The sequence below is a fragment of the Blastomyces gilchristii genome, assembly GCF_000003855.2.
Source record: "Blastomyces gilchristii SLH14081 genomic scaffold supercont1.4, whole genome shotgun sequence".
Taxonomy (NCBI): Eukaryota; Fungi; Ascomycota; class Eurotiomycetes; order Onygenales; family Ajellomycetaceae; genus Blastomyces; species Blastomyces gilchristii.
This window is the reverse complement of record NW_003101679.1, coordinates 1,070,822-1,094,904: the sequence shown is the minus strand read 5'-3', so window position 1 is coordinate 1,094,904 and position 24,083 is coordinate 1,070,822. Positions and strand designations below refer to the sequence as shown.

Sequence of the window (24,083 nt, the reverse complement as noted above, 5' to 3'; positions counted from 1 at the left end):
ATACTTTATCTGTTAATCTGATATTATCTTATCTAAATAGTAGATATCTGAGTATTTATTATTCTTATCAAGAGAATCAGTATCAAGCTATTAAGTAGATTAGAGAGCCGGCCTGACTATATCAGAAGCTGTATTCAAACCAGCTTCAAATTGAAAGAGTGTTTTAGAGCATTTATTAATAAAGCTTTCAAAAGCTTCAGAAGAATGTTCACTGACAGAGTATAAGTATAAAGAATTATCATCATCAACTGCAACTGATTCAGTGAAAAGAACATGAGATTATGAATATATATATAAGTAAGATTATATTGAATCTGCTATCTTAATATTCATTTATTAAATTCTTATCAATATTATTCTCTTTTCTTGCTTTTTTTTTGCAAATGTGATATGTTTTCTGCAAGTCTCTTTTTTAAGTGAGCAGGAGTATTATTAATTATCAAGATCTCAAATGTATCAATACTGATAGAATAAGATGATTTTAACTCCTGATGAGCATATCAAATGAAGCAGTAGTTTAAATAATAAGTATATTAACAAGGAATCCTGAATTGGCAGTGATTTTGTGCAAAACAGGTCTCATAACCTGTGGAAGGTGTAAAACTTATGTGATTGAAAGGTTGCTAGCTTTGTGGAAAGTTATATGGTGGAAGGATTAGTAAGCCAGATCACGTGACCTGACAAAATATGTAATACACGAGCGTCCATATCGCTACCTGTAGAATCATTTGCGGCCAATATCAAGAATATCAAGTGGGGACAAGCTGTCGTCATGCGATGTGTTCCCGGTGTCCCACCCTGGCGGCAAATTGAAAATAGCGCATCAGCTACACTTCGTAATATCTCCCTCGTGTCGACGTATTCATAAGAATACATCACTACAACCATTCCTAATTTATTTTGTCTCACTGGTAGCAGCAACGTCCCCATCAACAGCAGCCGCACTGTTAAAGCCACCATCAACCCCATCAACTACCTCCCCCCTCTTTCCCTGACACATAATCTCCCCCAGAAATTCCACCAAAGTCTCTCCCTCCCTCTTCGCGCCAACCTCATCCTCTCCGCCCCTCCCATCCTCTCCCCCGATCCTATCCTGAACCCACACCTCCAACCGCCTCAACCCCCTAACCGTCAGTAGCGGCTTCAACCACTTGGCCCCGGTCCACCGATCCAAATACTGCCCCTCGTAATTCATACAAAACCCCAGCTCCACCAAGCCATCCATCTTACTCCTAACAATCTCCCAAAACTCGCCCCACGGCTCATCCCACAACGTATATTGTTCGTACGAAGCGTAACCAGCTACACCACGGCGTACCGGCGCCATTGTCAAGCACGACAAGCCAACTCAGGTGCTCCGCAGCCGCTTGACGAGCGCCAAATTACGGGTGGATACCATGCACGCAAAGAGGAGACATGTCTTTAGCTCTGAAGCTTCGAAGGTTAGTTCGCCGTAGAGCACTGCAGCTGCCTCATTGTATAGCTGTTTGTTGGTGTATAGGATGGCGGTCGGTAAGTGGGCAAGGATTGAGCGCGGCGTATTGGTAATTATTTTATTCCTGCTATCGCGCTGAAGGGGTTCGGAGAAGGTGTTGCTTAGCGCCTGGATGCAGAGGTCGACTCGGGAGCTGTGGGCGCAACATGCATCGTCCAGGTGGGGGGTTTGCTGGCGGCAGCGGAGTAGGTATAGAGTTTCCCTGACATGGAAGAGGTGTAGGATAAGTCGCAGCTAAAGAGAGCGTAGTAGATTTGGTTGCGGATCTCAGGCGGAAGGGACAAAAGGGAAAGGGTGATTGATCATTGGTTTTGCGGCCGTCAAGGCTGATTGAGTGTCATTTTTGGCGTTTGGTAAGTATGGAGAGCTTGCGAGAGGAGAAGTTCTCGATGAAACTGCGCATTCATTGTTCGGCTCCATGGAGTGGATTTCGAGGTGTTTAGCTGCGGGCGCATTTCTACAGCGTAGTTCTCGCCCCAAGATGTGTATGGGGATTGATGTCGTCGGGAGCAAGCGCCAGGATATGCTGATCTGCCAAGTATAACTATCACGGACCAGGGGGAAGCTTCGCATCAACGTGGTTTCAGTTTCCCCCACACAGAGCAATCCGTCGCCAATTTTTCCCGTCAAATAATGCAGAGATGGTCAGACCCTGACCAGCCACTTTTTTGCTGGGCTCCTGGTGACTTTCGCACTTATTGACCTCGACGCGATACAGTGGAGGCTTCAAAATTGTTCTAAACAATTATTTGACAGATCCCGATCACGGATTCGGTGGTATTTCCATGGTATTTCTGCAGTGGCCGAAAAATCCCCAACGTTTGCGGTTGCTGCCTAAGGAATGAACATGCATCAGTATGAGGGGCCAAGATCGCTCTCTACTTTCTCCCTTCGCTGCTAAGAAGCCCACAGCCCTCTGTAGTGAGGCACGTCTCTAGCGCCAGCCCACGCTTCAGCCCGATGTGGCCCGAATCCCAGTGCAGCTGAACATCACAGCTGGGTTCCTCGGTGTCATCTTGTTCGACTGTGTAACATAACTAGAGGTTATGCAGCAAACTTATGCAGCAGGCTCTAAGAGAAGAGCTGTTGTGACTGGTCCGCTGATGGGTTTTTATGACAAGGTGTGAGACTCTAGCCTCGTGAGGCCGAGAACCAGGAAGAAGCGAACCACGATCCTGGGTTTGCCTGAGTGGACACTGACGCCACGATAGCTGTGGCTGAGCAAGCCACAACGAGATCAATTCCCCCACTTCGCGTGTTCCAGGACCAACCCCAGGACCCGGGGAGGGGAACAACATCCTTCATATAAAGACAGCACTCTCCTGCTCGTTTCCTGGGTTGGGTTCGAAGCGGTGTAGATATGCGATAGACATTCACTCAGTTTGCTATTGCTAATGTTAACCCCCGAATAAAAGGGTATTTCAAGCCGCGAAACCGAGCATCCTGTTTGAGCCCCATTCCCCGCACTAATTCGCAGTCAGCCGAAACTCGCCCTCAATGTCCGGAAAAGAAGACCCTTTGGCCTACGGGTATTATGGCGGACAAGGAGAGTCTGAAAGAGGTTCTGGCGATGGCAGGGGGGGGGGAGGAGGGGGGGGGGAGAGGAGCCTCCTAGGAGGCACCCTCAACAAGTTCCGTGACAAGGTCAAGACTTACGCCGGTGGACCAGGTTCTCAACAACCATACCAACAGTCCCATTATGATACTCATAACGTCCAACAGGTGAGAGACTCGGAGAGAATACAGTGGAATCCCTACTTTTCACATACTGGTATATTGGCGATGGGGGTTTTTTATATTCCGCTAACAAGGTTTCAGGGACAATCCGGCTCCCATGGTTATGGACAACCATACCCACCACAGCCTCCACAACCATATGCTGCTGCCCCTGGCCAACAGCCATATAATGAACCTCCCCATGGCCAGAACCCCCCTTATCATGAAAATAAGCCATCCACATCCAAACCCGATATGGTATCGGGGCTACTTGGCAAGATTCAAGGAATTGGCTCCGGTGTAGCACAGAAAATTGGTTCTACCCTTGACCCTCAAGCGTACGCCCAGTATGGCCCGCCACCAACAAGCTCACAAAATCGATTTGGAAGTTTTGCACCCCCTAGAGATCACTGTGATGCCAAGTGGTATATTGATGGCTGTGATTATATGTATGCGGTGTCCAGGGCCTTGGAAAATGCAAAGGAGTCTATTTGGATCCTTGACTGTAAGTGACCCCTTCAAACAACGGTTGCTTTTTTGACAACTAATTATTTTTCATTTAGGGTGGTTATCCCCGGAACTGTATTTGAGGCGCCCACCTTCCAAAAACGAGCAGTACCGACTCGATCGAATGGTCCACGCTGCTGCTCAACGCGGGGTTCGTGTCAACGTAATTGTGTATAAAGAAGTGACCCAAGCAATGACTTGTATGTATTTAAACTGCAACCCACGGGTCAACATTTCCCCGTAATACCTATCAAAATGTGAGTGATACGTTATTGATTACCGCGTGATAGTGTCGTCCTCTCATACCAAGCATCACCTTCAGAACCTTCATCCAAACATTGCTGTGTTCCGGCACCCAGATCATCTTCCTGATCGGCAGACTATCCATTCTTCCGTTGTAGATTCTTTCAAAAACTTAACCCTCAATGCGGCTGGCGTTTCTAAGCTTTCCGCTGATGCCCTGAAAGGTTTATACGGAATGAGTGGCGATGTTGTCCTTTACTGGGCTCACCACGAAAAGCTTTGCCTCATTGACGGAAAGACTGCCTTCTTGGGTGGCCTTGATTTATGTTACGGACGCTGGGATACGAATCAACATTCTCTTTCTGATGTTCATCCTAACGATATCAGAGAGACCGTTTTCCCTGGCCAGGACTATAACAATGCTCGTGTGTTGGATTTCGACGATGTGCTACATTGGCAGAACAACAAGCTTGATCGCAAGAGCAACTCTCGTATGGGATGGGCTGATATTTCAGTTAGTTTGCATGGACCTGCCGTTGAAGACCTTCGAAGGCACTTCGTTGAGCGATGGAACTTCATATATGACGAAAAGTATAACGTTCGTCAAGATAGCAGATACTCGAGGTTGGTACTCTATGAAAAACCGCTATCAGCTGCTAGCATTACGGGATCGCACGGACAATCACAGCAACAGCATCATGGACACCAGCCGCCTCCTCCAGCACACAACCAGCAGTACCACCCTCTTCCCCCAACTGGGCCTCCTCCGACTCAAGCGCACCATGGCAGTAGCAATCAGCCAGGACAGCCTGGGTGGGGCGCTTCAACACAGCAATCGCAGTCCCAGACGCCGTATTCCCAGGCGCCGTATTTCCCACCGCCGCCAAATCAGGCTGGGCAACATTCGCAGACTCGTGGACCTGAACCATACTATGAGCATGGTTATCAGCAACAGTTCCAACCGGGTTCTCATCAACAACCCGGGCAGGATCGCAGTCTGACCTCAGAACTTCGTGGTTTGAAACATGACCTTGGCAATTTTGGCAGCGTCCTTCGAGGTCAACTTGCTGGACAAGTGCACCAATATCAGGATCGATATTTCTCAGGCACACCTGGTAAGACAGGGAGGCCAACGGCGAATATGTCTTGTCAAATTATTCGCTCCTCCGCCAAATGGAGCCATGGAACCCCAACAGAGCACTCAATTATGGATGCATATGCGGCTATTATTCGCGACAGCGAGCATTTCGTATATATCGAAAACCAGTTCTTCATCACAGCGACCGGTGATGCCCAGAAACCTATCGAAAACAAGGTTGGTGCCGCGATTGTGGAGCGCATTCTTCGCGCCGCGAGAGCAGGGCAGAAGTACAAGATGATTGTTGTGATCCCAGCCGTGCCTTGCTTTGCGGGAGAGCTCCGTGATGATGTCGCCCTCGGCATTCGCGCAATTATGGAATTCCAGTACACTTCTATCAACCGTGGGGGCCATAGTATCATGGAGCTGATTTCCAAAGAAGGATACAATCCGATGGACTATATCCGCTTCTATAACTTACGCAATTATGACAGAATCAACACAAGTGCAGAAATGAGGAAGGCTGAGCAGAAGAGTGGTGTTGACTACCAGGACGCCCAAAAGCAGCATGATGACAAAGTTACTGCAAGTACGACCAGTGCGTTCGACACCACTGCGGCGTACCAACCATACCAAAAGGCTGCACAACAAGTTTCCCACCCGACTGGATCTGGCCGTTGGAATAGCGTGAGCGAATGTTATATGCTTGGTGGCGAGGATATACGAAAGGTTCCGTGGGAACATCCCGGCGATGTTTCTGAAATCGACGCATTTGTCAGCGAGGAACTCTATGTTCATTCAAAGGTTTGTTCCTATATTTTCTCAATCTGTGATCTATGATATTCTAATGATTGTGTGCAGGTCTTGATTGCCGACGACAGAACGGTCATCTGCGGAAGCGCCAATCTCAATGACCGTTCCCAGCTGGGGGATCATGATTCGGAGATTGCCGTCATCATCCAGGACCCCACACCGGTGGAGTCATCAATGGACGGGAAACCATACCTCGTGAGCAAATTTGCAACTACCCTCCGACGGCAACTCTGCCGAAAACACTTGGGCTTGATTCCGGTCCAAGATTACCAGCGGCCTACCGCCAATTCTGAGCCTGTGGGCGTGCCCAATGTTTACGATATGAACTCGGCGGAAAATCAAATCGTTACCGACCCTCTGTCAGACACATTCCAAAGTTTTTGGAATTCTCGCGCAAAACAGAATACCGAGGTCTACCGTAAAGTCTTCCATGCCGTTCCCGATGATACAGTTCGAAACTGGAATGATTACAAGGAGTTCTTCGAGTACTACTTCCGTAGTCCCGTTGCTGAGGAGAAAAAGAAAAAGGAAGGGGAGATACGTGAAGTCAAACCATACTTGATGGGCCATGTCATTCGCGAAAATTTCCCAGGAGGGGTACAAGAGGTCAAAGAAGAATTGAGTAAGGTCAAGGGAACGCTCGTGGAGATGCCCCTGATGTTCTTGATTGAAGAAGACATCGCGAAGGAAGGGATCGCATTCAATAGCCTCACGGCGACGCTCTACACTTGAAGTCCTTCCCCCTTCGTTTCAAGTTGATGTGTGATTGGCTAGGGGTTTTTTTCTTTTTTTTTTTCTGCAAGTTCGTTTTAATTGGCTCTCCATTTTTGATGTGATGTATTCATGAAATATCTGCTCAAATCCCTATCCTCTAACACGACTACTACTGATAGCACCTTCCACCAGCCCGGCGCGCGTCAGCGTTGGCCAAGTTTTCGGGTCACAACGTACGGGCTTTCCCATTATCGCTGGTTTAGATACGGGCTAATTCGCCCGGATGTCAGAGCCGCCTGATGTACGATGTCCTTTTTTCCAAAATTTTGCTACGATAGTCAAACTTTTCACCTTGGTCTTATCCTACTACTTCTAAGTTATTGATGATAGGAAATGCAAATTGAAAGAATTACCTCGTCTTCTCTAGAGCAACCCGAAGCAGTGCTACATAGCCTTTGCCTCCACATTTAGCTGAAGCAAGCTAAGGCCAGATGGGGCCTTCAGAGCTATCCATGCCCATCTACATACAGAGTACAGTACATATTATAAGGCTCTCACACCCTATCCAGTTCCCATATTCCTCCGCAGAGATCTCCCCACAAACGTAGATCCAGTGTTATTTAACCACATGCAAAAATGCCGGGTTCATCAAGATTGGCATCCTATGGATAGCTTAGCTAGCCTAACCGCTTTCAATAATGTCATATGTACCTTGTGTGGCCTGTAACTGGGGAAAGTCCAGATTCACCGGGGTATGTCAAAGTGGAGCCCGAGGTCCCATTCCGAACGTACGTACAATTTAAGGGAATGTTGGGTCAAAAATGATACTAAATGTATTAAGTAGTAGGTTTATATTGTTCAGTAAAAGAACAATACTAAGCTTGTGTATGTTACTCTAAAACGAGCTCTGTGATTTGCTGGTTGGCTGAAACTTGGCGGCTGTGGTTGCATTTAGTTTAGCGTGGGGCTCTGACTAAGACATTTCTAGATTAGTCGCTTGCAAATGAACCAAAGGCCGGGAAATTCAATTTCAACGACACAGTTAAACATTAAACATTCCAAGCACAACAAACGCCTCTTCGAACGTGGGAATCTAGCAGACAGGCAATCGATACCCGTTTCTTGGAGCAGGTGGAGATTTGCGCAGATGTTGGGGCCGACCAACAACCGGAATTTATCGAGAGCGATGAACAATGAAAATGTTATTCCCCCCGCATCACCTAGCATTACGATCCGTGCTCAGTGGACCCTAAGAGCCGGGATAGTGTTTGTGGAGAGACTCAGCGGTTTATGGGAGGGATTGGGAAATACAAATCGAGGAGTTGGATAAGACTGGGTTGAGATGCCCGGGACCAAGCATCGTGTATACGGTTGACCACCCTTCACTCCCCCGGATGTAGAAACCTGAAGAAGGCATGATACCAAATGCTGGAAGCTACTGGGCCCGCACGACATGCAATCAATGTGTCTTGATCTGCGGCGCTGCCACTTCCTACATACGGGAATATGTCTGGAAGGCCCCAGCTGGGATTCCTGCATAAACAGCTCCTGGTTTGTTGCGGCCACGGGGGGTGTTTTTTGATGGGGAGGTTTTCTCCCTATGCCTGTTTTCTCTTTTTCCTTGATTTTTTTTGCTGTTAAGTTCTATGCTGCATCCGTCGTCTGTGCATGTATCACATGGTATGATCCACGGTTTTGCGCCCGGACCAGATGGATAACGGGCTGTCACAGAACCCTCGTGTTAAGGTGAGTGAGAGGAGCTAACAGCCCATGCGAGGTGGCGCATGTGGTCGTGATGGGCTTAGCTCTGCTTTTCGCTTCGATCGACATGTTTCAGCATCTGGCTGGCACGTTATATGGACGTCGGCTCTCTGCGCTTTGAAAAGGCTATGAAACCGCGAGCATCCTGCATTTCTAACCCGAAGCCAACCCGCACACGCCGTACTCTGCGAAAGCGTCGACCGTGTGATTACATGAGGATGCAATCTTCGGTTTGGGTGCAATACCTTCTAAATAAACTGGTCTGTATATGACCTGTTATCTACCGGCAAAAGCATCTCCAGTAAAGCCAGGATCCAGTGGGTAGAGTACATGCCACGTTTCACCATATTCTGTTTACTTTTTCAAAATTGCCTGGCTAGAGCTTTGTCATTAATGTAGTTCCAGTGGGGAAATCACAACTTTCAGTTTTCTCTGCGCATGTTTATGAGCTTTCTTGGGCGAGCATGTCAAGCCCCTGTGTCGAACGCCTTTGAAGCTGGCCTCGACGCACCGCTAAATTCCGCAAACAGTCTACAACTTTTCAATATGATACATTCTTTATCGCTTATACTTCTTCCTGCTCCATAGATTCACTTTCAGTTTCTTTAAAGTTCATTCCTACCCCCCTTTCAGTCTCCACTCTCTTTTTCCGCTTTGATAAAGAACAATACTAAGACGAACAATACTAAGAACTTACGCAGGAACACCACAACTTCTTGGGCATACAGTCTAATTCCCCCCATGGGTCCCCCGTCATTCCCACTCCACTGGCGGCTTTCCACTCTGGGGAATGTATCAAATTATTGCATAGTGTCGGGGTTCAAGGCGTCTAGTTGCGTGCTGTCGTGGTAGCTATTCTCCTACGACGCATAATGCCATGACTAAAGCCACGTGCAAGTGACTGAAGGCATTACAACAAACAATATAACCAATCCACCGGAGTATTTACAGTTTCAGTATTCTACTTTCCTTTGAACAGATCCCCGAATTGTACTGGGTATCCCCCTTGCAATCGCTGCCTTCACTGTTGCCCTATCTTCAATCTACAAGCTCCGGAATGAATATATAAACCTGCCTTATTTCTCTTTTTCCTCTGCCTTCTGTTTCTCTTTCTTCAAACATCAGTTACCAGAGTTCCAAACAGCGTCCCAATATTTCAACTACCAAATTTCGCAAGAGGATTATCCGTCCCTCGCACTTCCAAACAAACTACCTTCAAACAAAATGTCTCCCAATACTGCCAACATCTCCTCCCCAAAGGTCCCAGAGACCGGTAAGAATTGCTTCCATGTCTACCCTGCTTCCATAACATTACCTAACCGAACCTACCCTTCTAGGCCCAGTCTTCGTCCGCAACAGCGGCGGCCAGTGCATTGTGATGTAGATATTCTATATCACAATATGTGGCATCTGCCACGGGGGAAACATTTTGCAGAGTGCTTCGGCCTCAGTTACATTGATATAGAAAACGACCAATTCTTTTTCCTCGCGCCATGGATGCAGGGTTCCTTCAGCTGTTCTTTTTGAGTTATGCCTGTTACTTGCATGGTTGGGATTGCCTGTGCGAAGTTATCGATGAAGAATCCAAGTTCACACTCAGAATTGAAAGGCGGCTAGGGGAATGAGAACTACCAAGGAGGTTATTCGCTATTTCCTTCCGACTGGAACTCTTTCTCGTTACCTCACCTTCAGATTAAAGATACGCAGAAACTATCGAGTCCAACGTAACCCGCCGGCTATCACATTCTAAAACTCAGAAAAGACTACCACCGACGCAACTCTACTTCCGAACGATCTTCGACGACCCCTTTGAGAAACGCAAAGCCCTTTGTATCCCCCTTTGCGACCCTTGCGGGGTTGTTTACGCGAGCATGTTTCCTCTATCCTGTCTGATCTTGGCTTACAGGCTCTGTGAAATGTTGTTCCCCCCCATTTTCCTTCTCTTGTTATTTTCCTTTTCATATTCGTGATGCGAAAGTGATCGTAACCACCACCCATCCTTTTCTGTTGTTATTGTTATTCTCCTTCAATTTTTTTGTCAACCCCGACGGGAATGTTGTATTCGTACTTACATTGGATATGTACTGCTTCCTGGGCCTACTTGCATTCCTTGTTTGTCCCGAATCACTGTTACTTTTCCCAAGGCCCACGCTCCTCGGCTTTGGTTATGCAGTCTGGCTGAACATTCGGAAACATGAGGAGAGGGACCAGAAAGGAAAGAGGAATAGGGTGGCATCATGGTAATGCATGTATGAGTTGTTGTTGTTTGGGGGGGGGGAGAGGGGAGGGGGGGAATGTTTAAAAGAGAAGAGAAAAAGAAATGAGACGTGATTTTTTTCGCCTCTCTCTCCTATCCAACCCGGCCGTCCTCGCTCATAAATGCAAGTACACTTATCGATGATTGTCTCCCCGTTTCTCTTCAACATTCTCGTTTCGCATTGTTGTTTACCCATACCCAATCCCAGTTTTTATGACATGATGTTCCTCGCCAAGTTTCTTACGCCCATTGTGCCATATCACGACGCTCTTTTTCTTTTGTCCCCCTATTATCTTCGGATTGTTGTTATTATTTTGCCTTCTTACATAGGGGATAAGCTGGGTATGTGGATGGGCCAGTGTGGAATTCAAGGCTCCATGTTTTATGTACTGTGCTGTGCTGTGCTGTGCACAAATGACTTCAAATGACATGTACATGTGATACATAAACAACCATCTACTACCTACCCCACTGGCGGGTGTTGTTTAACTCCTTTACTCATTGAATTTTTGTATTTTTAGTAAGCAATGAGTGGAATTAATTGAGTTAGTAGATGCAATATTACATTAAATTGGGCGGGGAAGCTTCATTATCTTTTTTCTCTTGCTTTCTTCCTTCCTTTTCACATTTCTTTGTTCCCTTGCTCATTGTATAGTCCAAGGGTATTTTGGGGGTCATAAACGCAATACAAAGACGCAGAGAGGAGAATGACAGTAATGATAATAATAATAACGGTAAAAGTTTGTACATGGTGGTATAGGAAGTGTTTAATCCAAAATGCATCAAAAAACAGAATTAACCTCAATCGCAGGGCGTCTTATGGTGTATATGGTGGAGGCTTCTCATCGTCAATGCCTAAACGTCTAATATCGGGAAGATCTTGTAGCGTAAACTCGCCGTCCTCATCGGGGTCGAGTAAGCTTTCGGCGGCACTTGAGTAGCGCTCTGTGGACGGCGAGCTGGGGTAAGTTTCGGTGCTGATATATGGTTGATCCTTTGAAAGGGGTGGTGACGTTTGTTGATCTGGGCTACGTTGCTCATCGTCTGCTGCTGCTGCTGCTGCCGCTGTAGGAAGAAGAGAGTCGAAATGGGGCGGTGGTATTTGGGGTGGGTTGGCAAGCTTAGTTTTTTGGAGTAAGTAGTCGGTTTAGTAACTAACTAATTTGGCAGTGAAAGGAGTAAAATGTAGGGGATGTAGGATAGAATATGCATTGGGCTCGCGAGATAAGGGAACTACCGATTTCCTCACTTACCATATCGTCGTCTTGGAGACGACGTCTACTGTCACTAGCTTCACCCGATATTATCTCGGGCAGCGCGTTATCTCCCTGAGCACAACGACCAGCAGCAACGGAAGCAGAAACAGGATCCTCAATACCTCTGGCTGGCCCCGTCATTACCCCTATCCCCACCCCTATCCCTAACCCCTTGATCCCTCTAACCCTCTCCCGCTCCTGCTCCCGCTCCCGCGCCTCAATCTCCGCAAAATTCCTCGCCTTGACAATCACCTCCTCCCCCTCATTCACCTTCCCAACCAGCTCCCCATCCTCCCAAATCCCATTCCTCAACCACAGCCCGGAAAACTTCGCCTTCGCAATCCGGCATCCGTCGATATCGCAATCATTCAAACACGCATCCTTAACCGTACTCTGGGAGATTTTTACGTTGTTGAGTCTGCTCCGGCTAATCGTGCACGGTAATGGGCCGACGATGGAGTCGCGGATGTCGCCTTTGTTGACTTCGGTTTTGGTAGTATTAGTAACGGGATTTGGTATGGTGCTATTATTATTATTATTAATATTATTATTATTAATATTATGGTTGCCGTTGTCGTTGTTGTTATTGCTGTTATCGTCCGACGTGCACAGGAATTGCGCGTTTTTCAGCTTGCTCTGAGAAATGCGCCCTGTGCCTAGTATTGTTGAGCCGCGCACTTGCGAACCCGAAACGTACTCTGCGTTCGACGTGGTGGTCCTCCGCATGCTGCAGCAGTCGATGTTGCTGCCCGAGATGGTGCAGTGGGATACATGGCTCTGCGAGATGGTGCTCATGCCATTCCCGCCGCTGCCCCCACGGCTGCTGCCTTCGTTAATATTGCTACTACCTGGATCTGTGGTTGATTTATTAGATTTTACAGTCGAGTGTCTGATGAATGTGTGTCGGATTGCTGTTGCGGGGCTTAGGCTGTCTAAGGTGATGCCGTAGAGGTGGGAGTGGCTGATGACAGGGTGATATGTGGCGCTGTTTGTGGGGAGTACGGTAACGGAGGTGAGAGAGCTGTGTTTTGCTGTAGAGATTTTGTGAGATCGACTGGATTTCATGGTTTTGATATGCTTTGTTGGGGGGGGGGGGAGATGGGTAAAGGTTTCGCTGGGAGGGAGGAAGAAATGGGGTGTTATCGCATCAATGTGATGGGTTGAGTTGAGGAATTGACGACTGCAGCACACTGAAGTTGCGCCGCTGTGGTGTGGGGAGCTCGAGGAACAAAGTGATTGCGCTGGGATGAGATTGAGGGTCTAAATTATATATCCAAATGGCGATAGTTGTCCGACAGCAAAACACAGCAGAATGACCACTATGCCCTATGGTGGTTGATTATCATGAAATTTGTTTCTTGAGAAAAATGAACCGACTTTCACTGCCACACTCTAACTATGCCGTCATGTCATGCAATGCCGTAACTGGGGATGGACTCTCGGTAAGGCTGCTTTACGAGCCTGCCAAGGATGTTTGAGTCACCAAACCGCCGAAGAGCTGTGTCTTATTGGCAGTCACATACAAGGTTTGAACAGTGCAAGATTTGGGTTCGCAGTTGAACATCTGGGAAACCCGAAAGGGAAATCACCCCGCAACAATGTATTGGATAACTACCTAGCACGGAGCATGCCGAGTATGATGCGTTGACTGCGATGACTGAGGAACGGAAAGTCGGGGTCACCAGCGTAACTAGTTACTCGGCTCGGCTCCGGGTTTAAATAATACGACGCGGAGGAACCATAGAAAAAGCCGAGCTGAAGACATGACCGATCTGTCGAAACCGAACTAATAATATAACAAACTCTCTCTACCTAACGGGGAAATAACTAACACATAGCTAGAACAGAAAACTAAAATATAAATTCGACACAAAAATATCATATCATACCGCATTCGTTTCCAGTTAGCCAGCTCCTGTCGCATATCTCATATCTGAACCAAAATGAAAACTGTACTCGCAACGCACACTTATTCATGAAAAACAGATCCCTTCTGGGAGAGATCAATAACGGGCCAAAACGGCTCTTACCAGAATCTTCAAAAAGCATACATCCACTCCACCCTTACTTGGCATCTTTGAAAGCAAACGCAACTCCCCTTTTCACCCTTCACCCTGGCCACCCAACAGCCCTGCCGAACCCTCCTCAATCTCCCCAATAATATGTAACACCAACTCAGCCGCTCCGTGGCCCATCTGTTCTGCCTCATCACCAACCTCCATCTCGACCCGTGCCTTGATCTCCGCGTCTGTCGATATATGCTTCGCGAAGGTCATGAGTGGAACGAGGAAGTTGGATTCGAAAGCAGGGTGGAGTTTTTGTATTTGTAACCGCTCGAAGAGGGCTGGGGACTGGGTGAGGAAATAGTAGAGGTTTAGGATGGAGAGGTAGTAGGGGAGCAGATGTTGAGTAAATGTCATCCAGGTGTTAATGAGGTCTTTGGTTTTGGCGGTCCCGAGGGCCAGCCAGTCGGCCGGGATGGGTTTGTAGATGTGCTGGAAGAGGATGGCGAAATGGTTGGGGTCCGTGAAGATGTTTTCTTTCTGGTCTGGTGGTGCATTTAGCGCGGCTGCTGGAAGGAGTTCATCCTTTAGCCATCCTATTGCTGGTTCTCGGGCATCCTGCAAATCTTCGTTCTCGAGGATTTTGTTGATGAGATTAAATCGTGCAGTTGGGTCGGGATTGCTGTGGAATATTGTTGATGGAACACGGGCCATCCGGCTAAAACTACGGAAACCAGGTGCACGGGCACAGGCCGTGAGCTGGATGATGAGTTGGCTAAATTCAGTTTCATTTTGAGGGGCTGAAACTGGGTTACAACTGGCAATCACGGCTAGGGATAAGAGCGAATCGACGAGGGCTTCGGGTTCTTCCATCATGGTTGAATATGGAGATTTGCTTTCTCCAAGGAAATTCAAAAATATGGCGGCAAGATCAGGGAAGACAGGAATGGGTTTTACTGGCTGGCCGGAAGAGAGAAGTTTATCGGCGGCAGACCGAGCTGCCAGCAGCAGTAGACAGCCATGTCTTTGAATGGGGACATCGTTCGGGTGTTTCGGAGTCTCTTCAAAGTCTAGAGGAAGTGGTTGCTGGTCACCAGGCTTCGAAATGATATCCAGCAGTTCCTTTGTTTCTAAGTCAAAATCTCGCGATAGTGCCTGGACACAAGAAATTAGAAATGAATCCGCGAAACGAACAAAGAATATAACTAATGGGAGTGGGACAAAACATACGATAATCTTCCCAACAGTCATATCCCGCTCTTTCAATCGTCCATCCCTTCCGAACTCCTCAATTAAGCTTAACGATGAGTGCATCCGATTCTTCGTATCCAATTTCTCCTGTAATCGAAGTGCCCACTGCATGCCTGCAGGCGCCTCATTAATACAATGCAAGAGATATGTTTTCAAAAGCTCAACAAGCCCAAACTGCATAAGTCTCTTTACCATAACACCTTCCCCGGATGCTGCAGTCCCAGGATGCGATTCAGCCTCAGGATCCGGCGCAGACTCTTGTGTGGTCTGCGGCAACAATGATTCACTTGTAATCCGAGGCGGTAGACGCGGACGCTTCTTGCCAGCTATGTCTCTGAAGAATTCTAGCACTGCCGCTGTTGTTTCCACCGTTGGGAAAGCAGTGTATGCTTCCAGCACGGCTTGGAGGGAGGTTGCAACGAAACGGCTGGGGTACTTTGTTTGGATGCGGGAGTGGAGGACCGAGAGCATGGAAAGAAGGCAGTTGAATTGTAGGATGTGCACTGGGACTTTGGGTGTAGCTCCTGACTTATCGTCTATAGCTTCATTGTCGTTCACACTGGGTTTCTCCTCCAGATTAACCTCCCCAATGGCTTTGCTGATTCTCTTTTCGTCCATTTCGTCCTTCGCTTCTTCCTCATCTTCTTCGACGGGCTCCAACTTCATCAATGAATTCGAAACCCGCAAAATAACCTCTCGCGGATTCCCCAGCCTAGCCACATCTTGTAGACATTCCTGAGATGCCGGAATCATAGGAAGAAGCAACTGGACCAAGTCCCAGCCTATATTTATCGTCAGCTTCTCATCCTGGAGCAGATTGTGTAGGATCGGCAGGCGTTCGGGCGTCAATTGGTATTCTAGAATTGTGAGATAGGTCAGGTAGTCTGTTTCGGGAGGGAGAGCCTTGACGAGAGGGTCATCGCGTTCATCAGTTGCCATGATGGCGGTAACTCTGGGATGTGAGAGGTTCTTTCTATACGCGCATCAGTACTCCGTACGATGCAGGAACCTAGGACAGATAAAATGTACGCGTCAGTTTGGCCACCCCCACTAAACCACGGAGTTAACAAAAAACTGGTAGTTGAAGGATGGAGAGGGCGCGAGTACTATAGAGGAGAGGATTGATAAATATACAATTAACTATGTCCAAGTCAAATAATCAAACGTACTAAATCTCAAAAAAAATTCGTTATTTCTAGAGGTTGATCCCTGGGTTGATTCAAGGTAACTAACTAGCTAACAAAGTGAAACCCAACGTCGGACAAGGGATGACGTAATAACAATGGATCCGAGCATCGACCATCGTCCTTTCCCCGCACCAATCACGCCACGATTTCTTTGTACTCAGTAAGGTAAAGATATATATTCCTCTCTCTAAAATACTGCATAAATACCGCAAGAAGGAAATCAATTGACATATCTCCTCACAATGGCTGACTATTATAAATATCATTATATCTCCCCAATGCCATCCTCGTCAATTCTTCCATCTCCCGACCCAAAAACCTATTCGGATCAAGAGCCTTGAGCACAACCTCGTCATCGCCACTAACCTCACCACTCTCATCGTACCGCCGGAGAATTTCCCGCGCAAGAATCGACGCAACACCAGCTGCATGAGATACCCACACAGCAGCGCAGAGCCACAGGTTCTGCACATCCCCCACCTTCCCCGCCAAGGGTAGATTGTCCGGCGTGACCGAGAATATACCATTGAACGGCCTCTTCTTTTCCGTAGCGATCTCCTCGTCAGTGCATCCATCCGTCGTCTGGAACAGCTCGCCGTTTTTCAGACATGTTCTGGCCCCCTCCGCAAGCGCAATTTCGAACGTTTTAGGCCAGCTGCCCAACGCGGAGTTGAAAGGGTCGGTGATTTGAATTGGTGGGTGGTCGTAAGTGCCCATCCCGTCGTTTGTGCCGTGATCGCGCGCGTAAACCGTTCGTTCAGGCCAGCGGACGAATGGATAAGGAGGGCCCTGTCTGGGTGCCCGGGTAGGGGTGAAAGTGTATGGATGCGCGACGGGGGTGATGGGAATGGGCGATTTAGTTATAGGGTTGCCAGACGATGACGCGGATGAGGCGTCATTTAGTAAAAAGCGCGTCCATATTCCCGTCGCGAGAACGATGCGGCTCGTAGAGCAGACATTTAAGGGTCCTTCAGATGTTGAGATCGTTTTGATCGCTCCATGATCTCCCACTTCCAAACCTGTCACACCAGCTTGGACAAAGAAAGCGCCGTTTTCCGCGGCCTTTTGGCGAAAGTATGCCGTAATAATCTTCGGGTTTGCAGTCCCATCAGAGGCAAAATGTAACGCAGCCTTGGTGGTATCCGTCTTGACGAAATCAGGCGCCAGCGCTGCTGCTTTCTCCACGGTAATCATCTCAGATGGTAAACCCGCTGCTAACGCATCGGCACACCGTCGCTTTAACCGTCCCACACCAGGTTCCGTAGCTGCCAACTCCATACCCCCTACGACATCAAACCCATTGGGGACGGTAAGGTATTCCCGCACACTGTCCATTGCCAACTTGGTTTCTATGGCAGAGTCGTTGTACTGTCCCACAAATCCTGGGGCGTAGTTGGTTGAGCCTAACAGGGACCCGAGAGATTTCTCCAAAACCACGATCTTGGGAATCCCATTTTGGGCAGTGGCAGATTTGCTGAGATAGTATGCTAGAGATGAACCGACAATGCCCCCGCCTACGATGAAGATGGAGTTTTCGGTGGTGTTCTTTTGGATGGTGGAAAACGGAGTTGCAGGCATGGCTTAAGATTCAATTGAGGATTCGGTATTGGGAGGAAATGAAGAATCTTCAATAACGTAGCGGATGGTATGTAGTCCCTGCAGAGAGAATTATGCACGATGAAGAATAGATGAGAGAGACCACAGCGGGAAGTATCTACGTACACTCAGAGCGAGTGTGGGGGTGGGTGCCTACCAACTTTTATATGAGCGGAATGTCAACAAACAGCCATGGAGAATTCGACGTCTCACCTTGTGCTCAGTAAATGAAAGCTAGAGGGAGAAGAGATCCATTGAACACGAGGCTTTTGACGCCCTACATAGGAGATCGCTCAAACCACCTCCGCTCGGTTGCCCTCGGTATCACACGCCATTTATCGCGTTTGCATCATCATGGATGCAGGAAAGAGTATAGTCTTGTCTTGATCCAGAGCATTATTTTCCTCTGCAATCGCAGACCCAAGAAAGGCCGGCTCCGCTCTGTGTGTTGATGCTGATTTCGCTCGCTCCTGCTCGAACAGGGGCAGCAAACACGCCCTATGACATCAGTAGCCGTTGTCTTGGATCGTCCAAGAGGTTGACGTGTACATGTGTACTTGCCAATCTGTAAGGTTGGATTCGAAGTCCATCGGGTCGATTAGAACGATTCAATCCAGATCTATTGCGACTCGCGCATGTTGAAAAATAAGAGGTGGAAGGGTCGCTATCCCAACCGCTTTGTCGTTGCGGGATAAATAGGTGTTCGTTCAACGCCTGCAGGAAAATAGCCCGCGCCCCTGTAGTTGGGGCTGTATAAAGAATAATTATTGGCATATTTTGCTTTGGAAATTTTGTTAGGTCCAAGATCATTCATTATTATTATTGCGATGCATGTATGATGTATCCCACATAACTTCGATTGTAACTCATCATGGCGATTAATAAAGTTTTGTACCCAGTTAACACCAACTGTTGAGGGAGGAGGGGGAGGCTTGGATTCAGACTTTGTTTCTCGTTCAGACAGAAGTAAATTGGCCATATTTCGTACGGTCGCAATCCGGGGTGGCTGGCCTCGCTCAGCCATAGATAGGATCCATTGAATAAGAGATTCTTCCTCTGTAAGACTGAGGGTGGAGTCTCAAAGCGTGCTGTACGACCATTCATGCGATGGGTAAGAGTGGATTGAGGAACATTATACACCTTTGCTACAGATCGTACACTTGAAATTTGACCTTTATTAAGTGCTTGAATGGCTAAAAGAAGCCTTCCTTGGTAAGGATTGTTTTGACTCGCGTCAAACCAAGATAAAAAACAAAGGATTCACGCGAACTGGCAAGTTTTGAAGGATTGAGATCCTTTTGTTTCTCACCATTTTTGGCTCACAATTCTCTTTTTCAATCCATTTTTAGCACCCGCATGCCCTTATTCTACTCCCTCTCAACAACTTTCAAAACTTATAGGGATCTTTTGGAAGCGATGTAATTCAGTTTGGGGGTAGTTTTATATTATGTAGATTGTCAGATAAATAAAAATTTTGAGAATTAAAGATGCTCAGCTCACAACACAAGAGGTATGAAGATAATAAAAACAGTAGTTGAAAATTAAAAAACCTGATTATCACCAGTTGCATGCCCCAGTCTCATAGTAAATAAGCCCATCGAACATGGAAATGATGAAAACATCACACTTTCTTGTGTCTCAAGGGAACGCCCTGAGTTAGCCCTGGTGAACAAAGAATCCATTTCACAATTTCATGAACTGAAGACTTGTTGTAGGAGGACATGCTAAGATCATAGAAACCCCTCAGTGTACATGTCAGTGTGGGATTTTGGTCAGATGAGTCGCAGGTTGTCTCAATTATAAAGGTCATGATTGTGGCCTAGCAGGATATCAGTGTTTGCATGGCAGTGTAAAAAAGAGAGTACTAAAAAGAGACACTACTTTGTACAAGTTCACTGAAGACAGAGGGGATAAGAGGAAGCAAGCTGTACTGTTAATTGATCATGTTGATATGTCAACTTCAGCTGCATGTACTGGTGTTTCCAGGAGTCTCAACACATTTCATTCATCTGATGATATAAAATAGAAGTTATCTCTAGAATTTCACTCTGCAGAAGATAATTCCCACTCTTCAAGTCTGATGACAAGTGATCCCAGATCATAAAAGTCCAGTGATCTGAATGATGTTGAAAGAGTTGATGTTCAAAGAACACAACAGTGATCATTAACTACCAAGCCTTGACCTAGTGTGGAAAACAATGAGTCAACAAATCTGGTAAAAGAGTTACTAAACATGAAGAGAATAAGTAGAGTCAAGCAAAATAGTGTGATTTGACTTACTCTTGTTCCTCACTTGAGATGTTAACTCCATTTATCAAGTTATCAATTGTTATATCCACTCAATCAGTCCAACTGTCATCAACAGGTGGGGGCCAGGGGTATTCACTGATATCTGGAGAGTTAATCCTTGTGGAGTTCTGAATGGCCTTTTCAAGAGCTGATGATGTTATAAAATCAACTTTTTGATCTGTTGCATCCTTATAGACAACTTTCAAAAGCTGTTGTATTTTGCATAAAGTTAAAGAAGAAGAACATGTCAGGCTGGCAGCATCAATACTGATCAAACAGTACTAGCATCAGGGCACTGAACTTCTGCGCGTCTGACACTGGCCCCATGATGGTTACTGTAGACGTAGTATGCTACCATAGATGTAGGCTTCCTCTGTTGAACCAGCTAGTTCGGAAAATGTACTGTGCCACGTGACTTTGGCGCTTAAGAGGGCCCGCGCAGTACTACTGGGTTGTATCTACCCCTTCCTCCGTTCTTCACATTATTGCTTTGAGTCTGCAGTGAAGGAAGGATCAAAAAAGCACCCTCTGTGTCTGGGCTAGTGTATGCTTGCGCTGTGGGTCTTCCGAAGCTTATCTTAACTCTAAATTGAGCCTACGACAAGGCTATACAGCGTATATACTCGCCTAACTCTTCCGTTAAGATGGCCGAGGCTCCTAGAGGGAGGTGGAAGGCGGTTGTTGGATTGGATAAATATCTTTTTGACAAACTGAACTTCGAAATATCAGACAAAGCTATCTATAAAGAAGTTGTATGGAATTGGGTAAACTGACAGCCAATCAGGAGCCAGCACCACAAAACACACCAAGCCACCCACTGACCAATCAGAACGGGCCTTAGGTGCGCAATCGAAAATACGTTCCATGCATTGCATCCATCTCTGCTCTTCAGCCTTTGCGCCAGCATGTTAAAGATTCGGGAAAAGAACCCGGGAGGAGTCCTATGTTTAGTTATCATATTATGCTGATAAATAATAAATGACCAAGACTCTCTGCCGCTTGATCCGTCTGTGCTGTTTGTCTCTTTTCCCCTCTTTATTTTTCACCTGTGTGTCGTGTCCAATTGGGCCACGTCTGCGGCTCCTCGGACCTCCTATGTCGAGCTACCAAGATTCGGAAAAGCGCCTGAGGGAAACACATTCTTTATCCCCATTTCTACCAATCGCCTGCCGAGAAGGCTTGAGAGGGGCGTCATAGGATCGGTTCCCGCCTGCCCGTCCTGCCATCATTGTCAACCTTATCTTCGGCTTTTGCAGTGATTGGCCGGATTCCGTGGTATCCGTGGCTGCAACAGCTGAATAATAATGGGAAAGCATGGGAAAGCATACAGCGTAAGAATCATGGGGATAGGATGGATAGAGAGGTACGGAGTACTGTTCTGGATGATTCGGCACGTTTGTTCCTAGTTCCTCTTCCTCTTCCTCTTCCTCTTTTTCTTTTCTTTTCTTCCTCTGTCAGATTCTCTATCTTTTCTTTCTTTTTACCCCTTCTTCTCCTCAGGGATTGGTGCTTAAAGTATTTACGGATTTATGATTCGAGTTTCCTAGGGCATCCTTCCATTTTGCTATCTTTTTCTTTTCTCTCAGTAGGTTATTATAATTGTCTTCCTTTGTCTATCTGGGGTTGCCAAGTTGCTGAAACTGGTATACTATTTTTCTGCTGAGATAGGACATAATAAGCATTTTTATAAAAGAGTCTCCCTTCTTCTTCTTCTTCTTCTTTTTTTTTTTTTACCTTTCCAGGAGTTCTTGAATTCACCTACCAATTGTTACAAAAACAACTTCATCTTGGCAGCGCTCTCTCTCTCGTCTCCGGCGTTTTCCTCGCATCTTTAACTTTCTCTCTGTGTGTGTCAGGAGACGCAACTCCGCGGTATCCGTGTGCCGGGCGGTGGCAGCTACCTAAGTATTTACCTCACCGCAACAACACAACAGAATAAGACAGAAAGAAGCACTTGATCGTCTCAACCTAACTGTGCGGACTTCTCCTTCCTCTATCTGCGCCCTCATAACAGATCCCATCATGGCGACCAAAACCCAGCAGTTCACCTCCACCTCCTCTCCTCTCCCCAAACAATTCACCACATCTCATACATCTCATAACCCCTCCGTACTCCAGTTCAATCACCTAATCAAACCCCATATAATATCCCAATCCCCTCCACTATCCTCAACCTCATCCTCAATGTCCATATCTTCCACCTATCCCTACGCACCCCCCGTAGACAACCCCGCCCCGCTCAACCCCAACAGTCCCAGCCTCCTCAAACGGCTTACAAACCGCCTCCAGCTCGCCTACTACCGCTATGAAGTCACCTACGGCATCTATGTCATGACTCCCGGGGAGAAATTTGTCGCGAATACCTTCCTGCTCGTGTTTATCTCGCTGCTTGTCTATGGGCTGTTTTTATACTTTCCCCCGCTGCTGTATCAGAAGCTGAGCAGGCTGGCTTGGATTTTGACCGGGGCCGGCATGGACGGGGTTAAGGAGAGGGTTTCTGCAGAGCTGAAGTTTGTTAATGGCTCTGGCGTTGGGTCTGGTTTGGGTGCGGCCCCCGGTCCTGGTCCTGGTCCTTGGAATTCTGGAGGCTCGATATCGATATCGCCAACTGCTACCAATCAACCGTTGCCGCATGCTTGAGCGTAATTATCTTTTGCTCAGCTGTTAACGGCATATTCTTTTTCTCTCCTCCCCTCTTTTAATTTCCTGGTTTTTGGTGCCCCGAGCGCATTCCTTGGACTTCTGGTACGTTCCTAGGTATTTGACCATGATGATGACTCAGGCAGTTTGCCTACGCATAATGTATTCCTAAACGAAAGGCAGGTATTGCTGACAAGAGGATTTTATATCCTTTGATTGATATAGGATTGGCATATTTTGAACCTTGTTTCGCCCGCCATCGCGTTTGTCACCACCAAACTCATGCGCGCATGTCGTCTTTGCATTCTTAGAGAATAAAAGCGCAATTGGGTTTCGTCCAGTTCTGTGACGGCGTTTTGTTTTTCTAGATTGAAGAGAATCAGGATACATCCATATAACTCAAACGTTGGTTGAATAATGACCCGCAAGTGGATTTTGCCTGTCTCGATGGAGCAGTCATGGCGCGAGCAAACCCAACTTCTTATCCCCGCCGCCTACCGCGATAAGTAATGCGTTCCTGTTGGAGATGAAAGAGACTATCGCAGAACCCATTGTACATACATTCAAGATGGATTATTTTGACCAGTGCGGGTAACCCTAGCGGCAATTATATCAGCATGGTTTTTATGGGATTTTTTCTTCCAACGCATCAGACCTAGATTCCTGCAAGTAAGGGCAGGCAGGCAGCCCAGGTTATTCAGAGCAAGTATTAGGCGTTAGATAATTATAATATGTTAATCGAAAACAACAGACGCGGAATATGGATACTTCTGTGTGCGCCGAAGGCGGAGGGAGGAATTGACAGATTTGACAGATGCATGTGTATGTGCGTCATCGATTTCGGGATCGTATTTTGTATGCAGTGATTGGCAAAACTTGATTTGTACTGCACATTTACTATGAAACATGTACGCTGTATGTCTGAAGCCCTGAATAACTCGGAGTTTGGAATCGCGAGGTGAACAAGAAGTGAGGAAATCTGAAACCCGTCATCCATAGTACTGTGGCTGAGTCTGCACCGCCCCAAGCGCGGTCTAACGGCTGCTTATAAATGCCAAGCAAGCATCATCATCTCAACTTTTGGAACCCAAAACTCTGTTCCTGGAGAACAACCTAAGTAATATCTGCCCGTTTGCTGAAGAAGTTATTCCTCATGCCCTCCGACCTGTTTTGTCTTCTACGTAGTTGAACGCGGGGTGTTTCAGACTGGCGATTGGCTTGGCTGCTTGGTTGGTGTTGTGTGTGTCCTGGGCTGCGGCTGAAACGGTGTTAAATAG

At 47.0% G+C, this 24,083-nt stretch overlaps 7 protein-coding genes across 8 annotated transcripts; 3 read left to right on the top strand and 4 right to left on the bottom strand.

Annotated features, from left to right (window-relative positions):
* Positions 1 to 724: 724 nt before the first annotated feature.
* BDBG_02770 (uncharacterized protein) lies at positions 725 to 1,327 on the bottom strand (the record flags this gene model as incomplete). Its single annotated transcript, XM_031720945.1, has 2 exons — positions 725 to 798; positions 910 to 1,327. 2 exons carry the CDS (start codon positions 1,325 to 1,327, stop codon positions 725 to 727), a joined length of 492 nt encoding a protein of 163 aa, XP_031577295.1.
* Positions 1,328 to 2,992: 1,665 nt separating this feature from the next.
* BDBG_02769 (phospholipase D) lies at positions 2,993 to 6,584 on the top strand (the record flags this gene model as incomplete). Its single annotated transcript, XM_002626546.2, has 5 exons — positions 2,993 to 3,217; positions 3,314 to 3,716; positions 3,775 to 3,918; positions 4,009 to 5,843; positions 5,901 to 6,584. 5 exons carry the CDS (start codon positions 2,993 to 2,995, stop codon positions 6,582 to 6,584), a joined length of 3,291 nt encoding a protein of 1,096 aa, XP_002626592.1.
* A 680-nt stretch (positions 6,585 to 7,264) lies between these two features.
* Positions 7,265 to 11,290, top strand: BDBG_02768 (uncharacterized protein; the record flags this gene model as incomplete). The annotated part of the gene is made up of 4 exons (XM_031720944.1): positions 7,265 to 7,318; positions 7,555 to 8,644; positions 9,029 to 9,600; positions 9,665 to 11,290. The coding sequence occupies 2 exons, from the start codon at positions 7,265 to 7,267 to the stop codon at positions 7,894 to 7,896; spliced, it is 396 nt and encodes a 131-aa protein (XP_031577294.1). The 3' UTR covers positions 7,897 to 8,644; positions 9,029 to 9,600; positions 9,665 to 11,290.
* Positions 11,291 to 11,401: 111 nt separating this feature from the next.
* Positions 11,402 to 12,905, bottom strand: BDBG_02767 (uncharacterized protein; the record flags this gene model as incomplete). Its single annotated transcript, XM_002626544.2, has 2 exons — positions 11,402 to 11,704; positions 11,838 to 12,905. The coding sequence occupies 2 exons, from the start codon at positions 12,903 to 12,905 to the stop codon at positions 11,402 to 11,404; spliced, it is 1,371 nt and encodes a 456-aa protein (XP_002626590.1).
* A 1,037-nt stretch (positions 12,906 to 13,942) lies between these two features.
* On the bottom strand, positions 13,943 to 16,033 carry BDBG_02766 (uncharacterized protein; the record flags this gene model as incomplete). Its single annotated transcript, XM_002626543.2, has 2 exons — positions 13,943 to 14,998; positions 15,074 to 16,033. 2 exons carry the CDS (start codon positions 16,031 to 16,033, stop codon positions 13,943 to 13,945), a joined length of 2,016 nt encoding a protein of 671 aa, XP_002626589.1.
* Positions 16,034 to 16,518: 485 nt separating this feature from the next.
* Positions 16,519 to 17,859, bottom strand: BDBG_02765 (N,N-dimethylglycine oxidase; the record flags this gene model as incomplete). The annotated part of the gene is made up of 1 exon (XM_002626542.1): positions 16,519 to 17,859. The coding sequence occupies one exon, from the start codon at positions 17,857 to 17,859 to the stop codon at positions 16,519 to 16,521; it is 1,341 nt and encodes a 446-aa protein (XP_002626588.1).
* A 3,210-nt stretch (positions 17,860 to 21,069) lies between these two features.
* On the top strand, positions 21,070 to 23,883 carry BDBG_02762. Of its 2 annotated transcripts, XM_031720943.1 has the most exons (3): positions 21,070 to 21,529; positions 21,714 to 22,923; positions 23,032 to 23,883. In XM_031720943.1, exon 2 carries the CDS (start codon positions 22,189 to 22,191, stop codon positions 22,804 to 22,806), a length of 618 nt encoding a protein of 205 aa, XP_031577293.1. In that variant the 5' UTR covers positions 21,070 to 21,529; positions 21,714 to 22,188; the 3' UTR covers positions 22,807 to 22,923; positions 23,032 to 23,883. The 2 variants fall into 2 exon arrangements, with proteins under 2 accessions (XP_031577293.1, XP_002626585.1); XM_002626539.2 differs by having other exon boundaries at positions 21,070 to 22,911.
* The last annotated feature ends 200 nt before the right edge of the window (positions 23,884 to 24,083 follow it).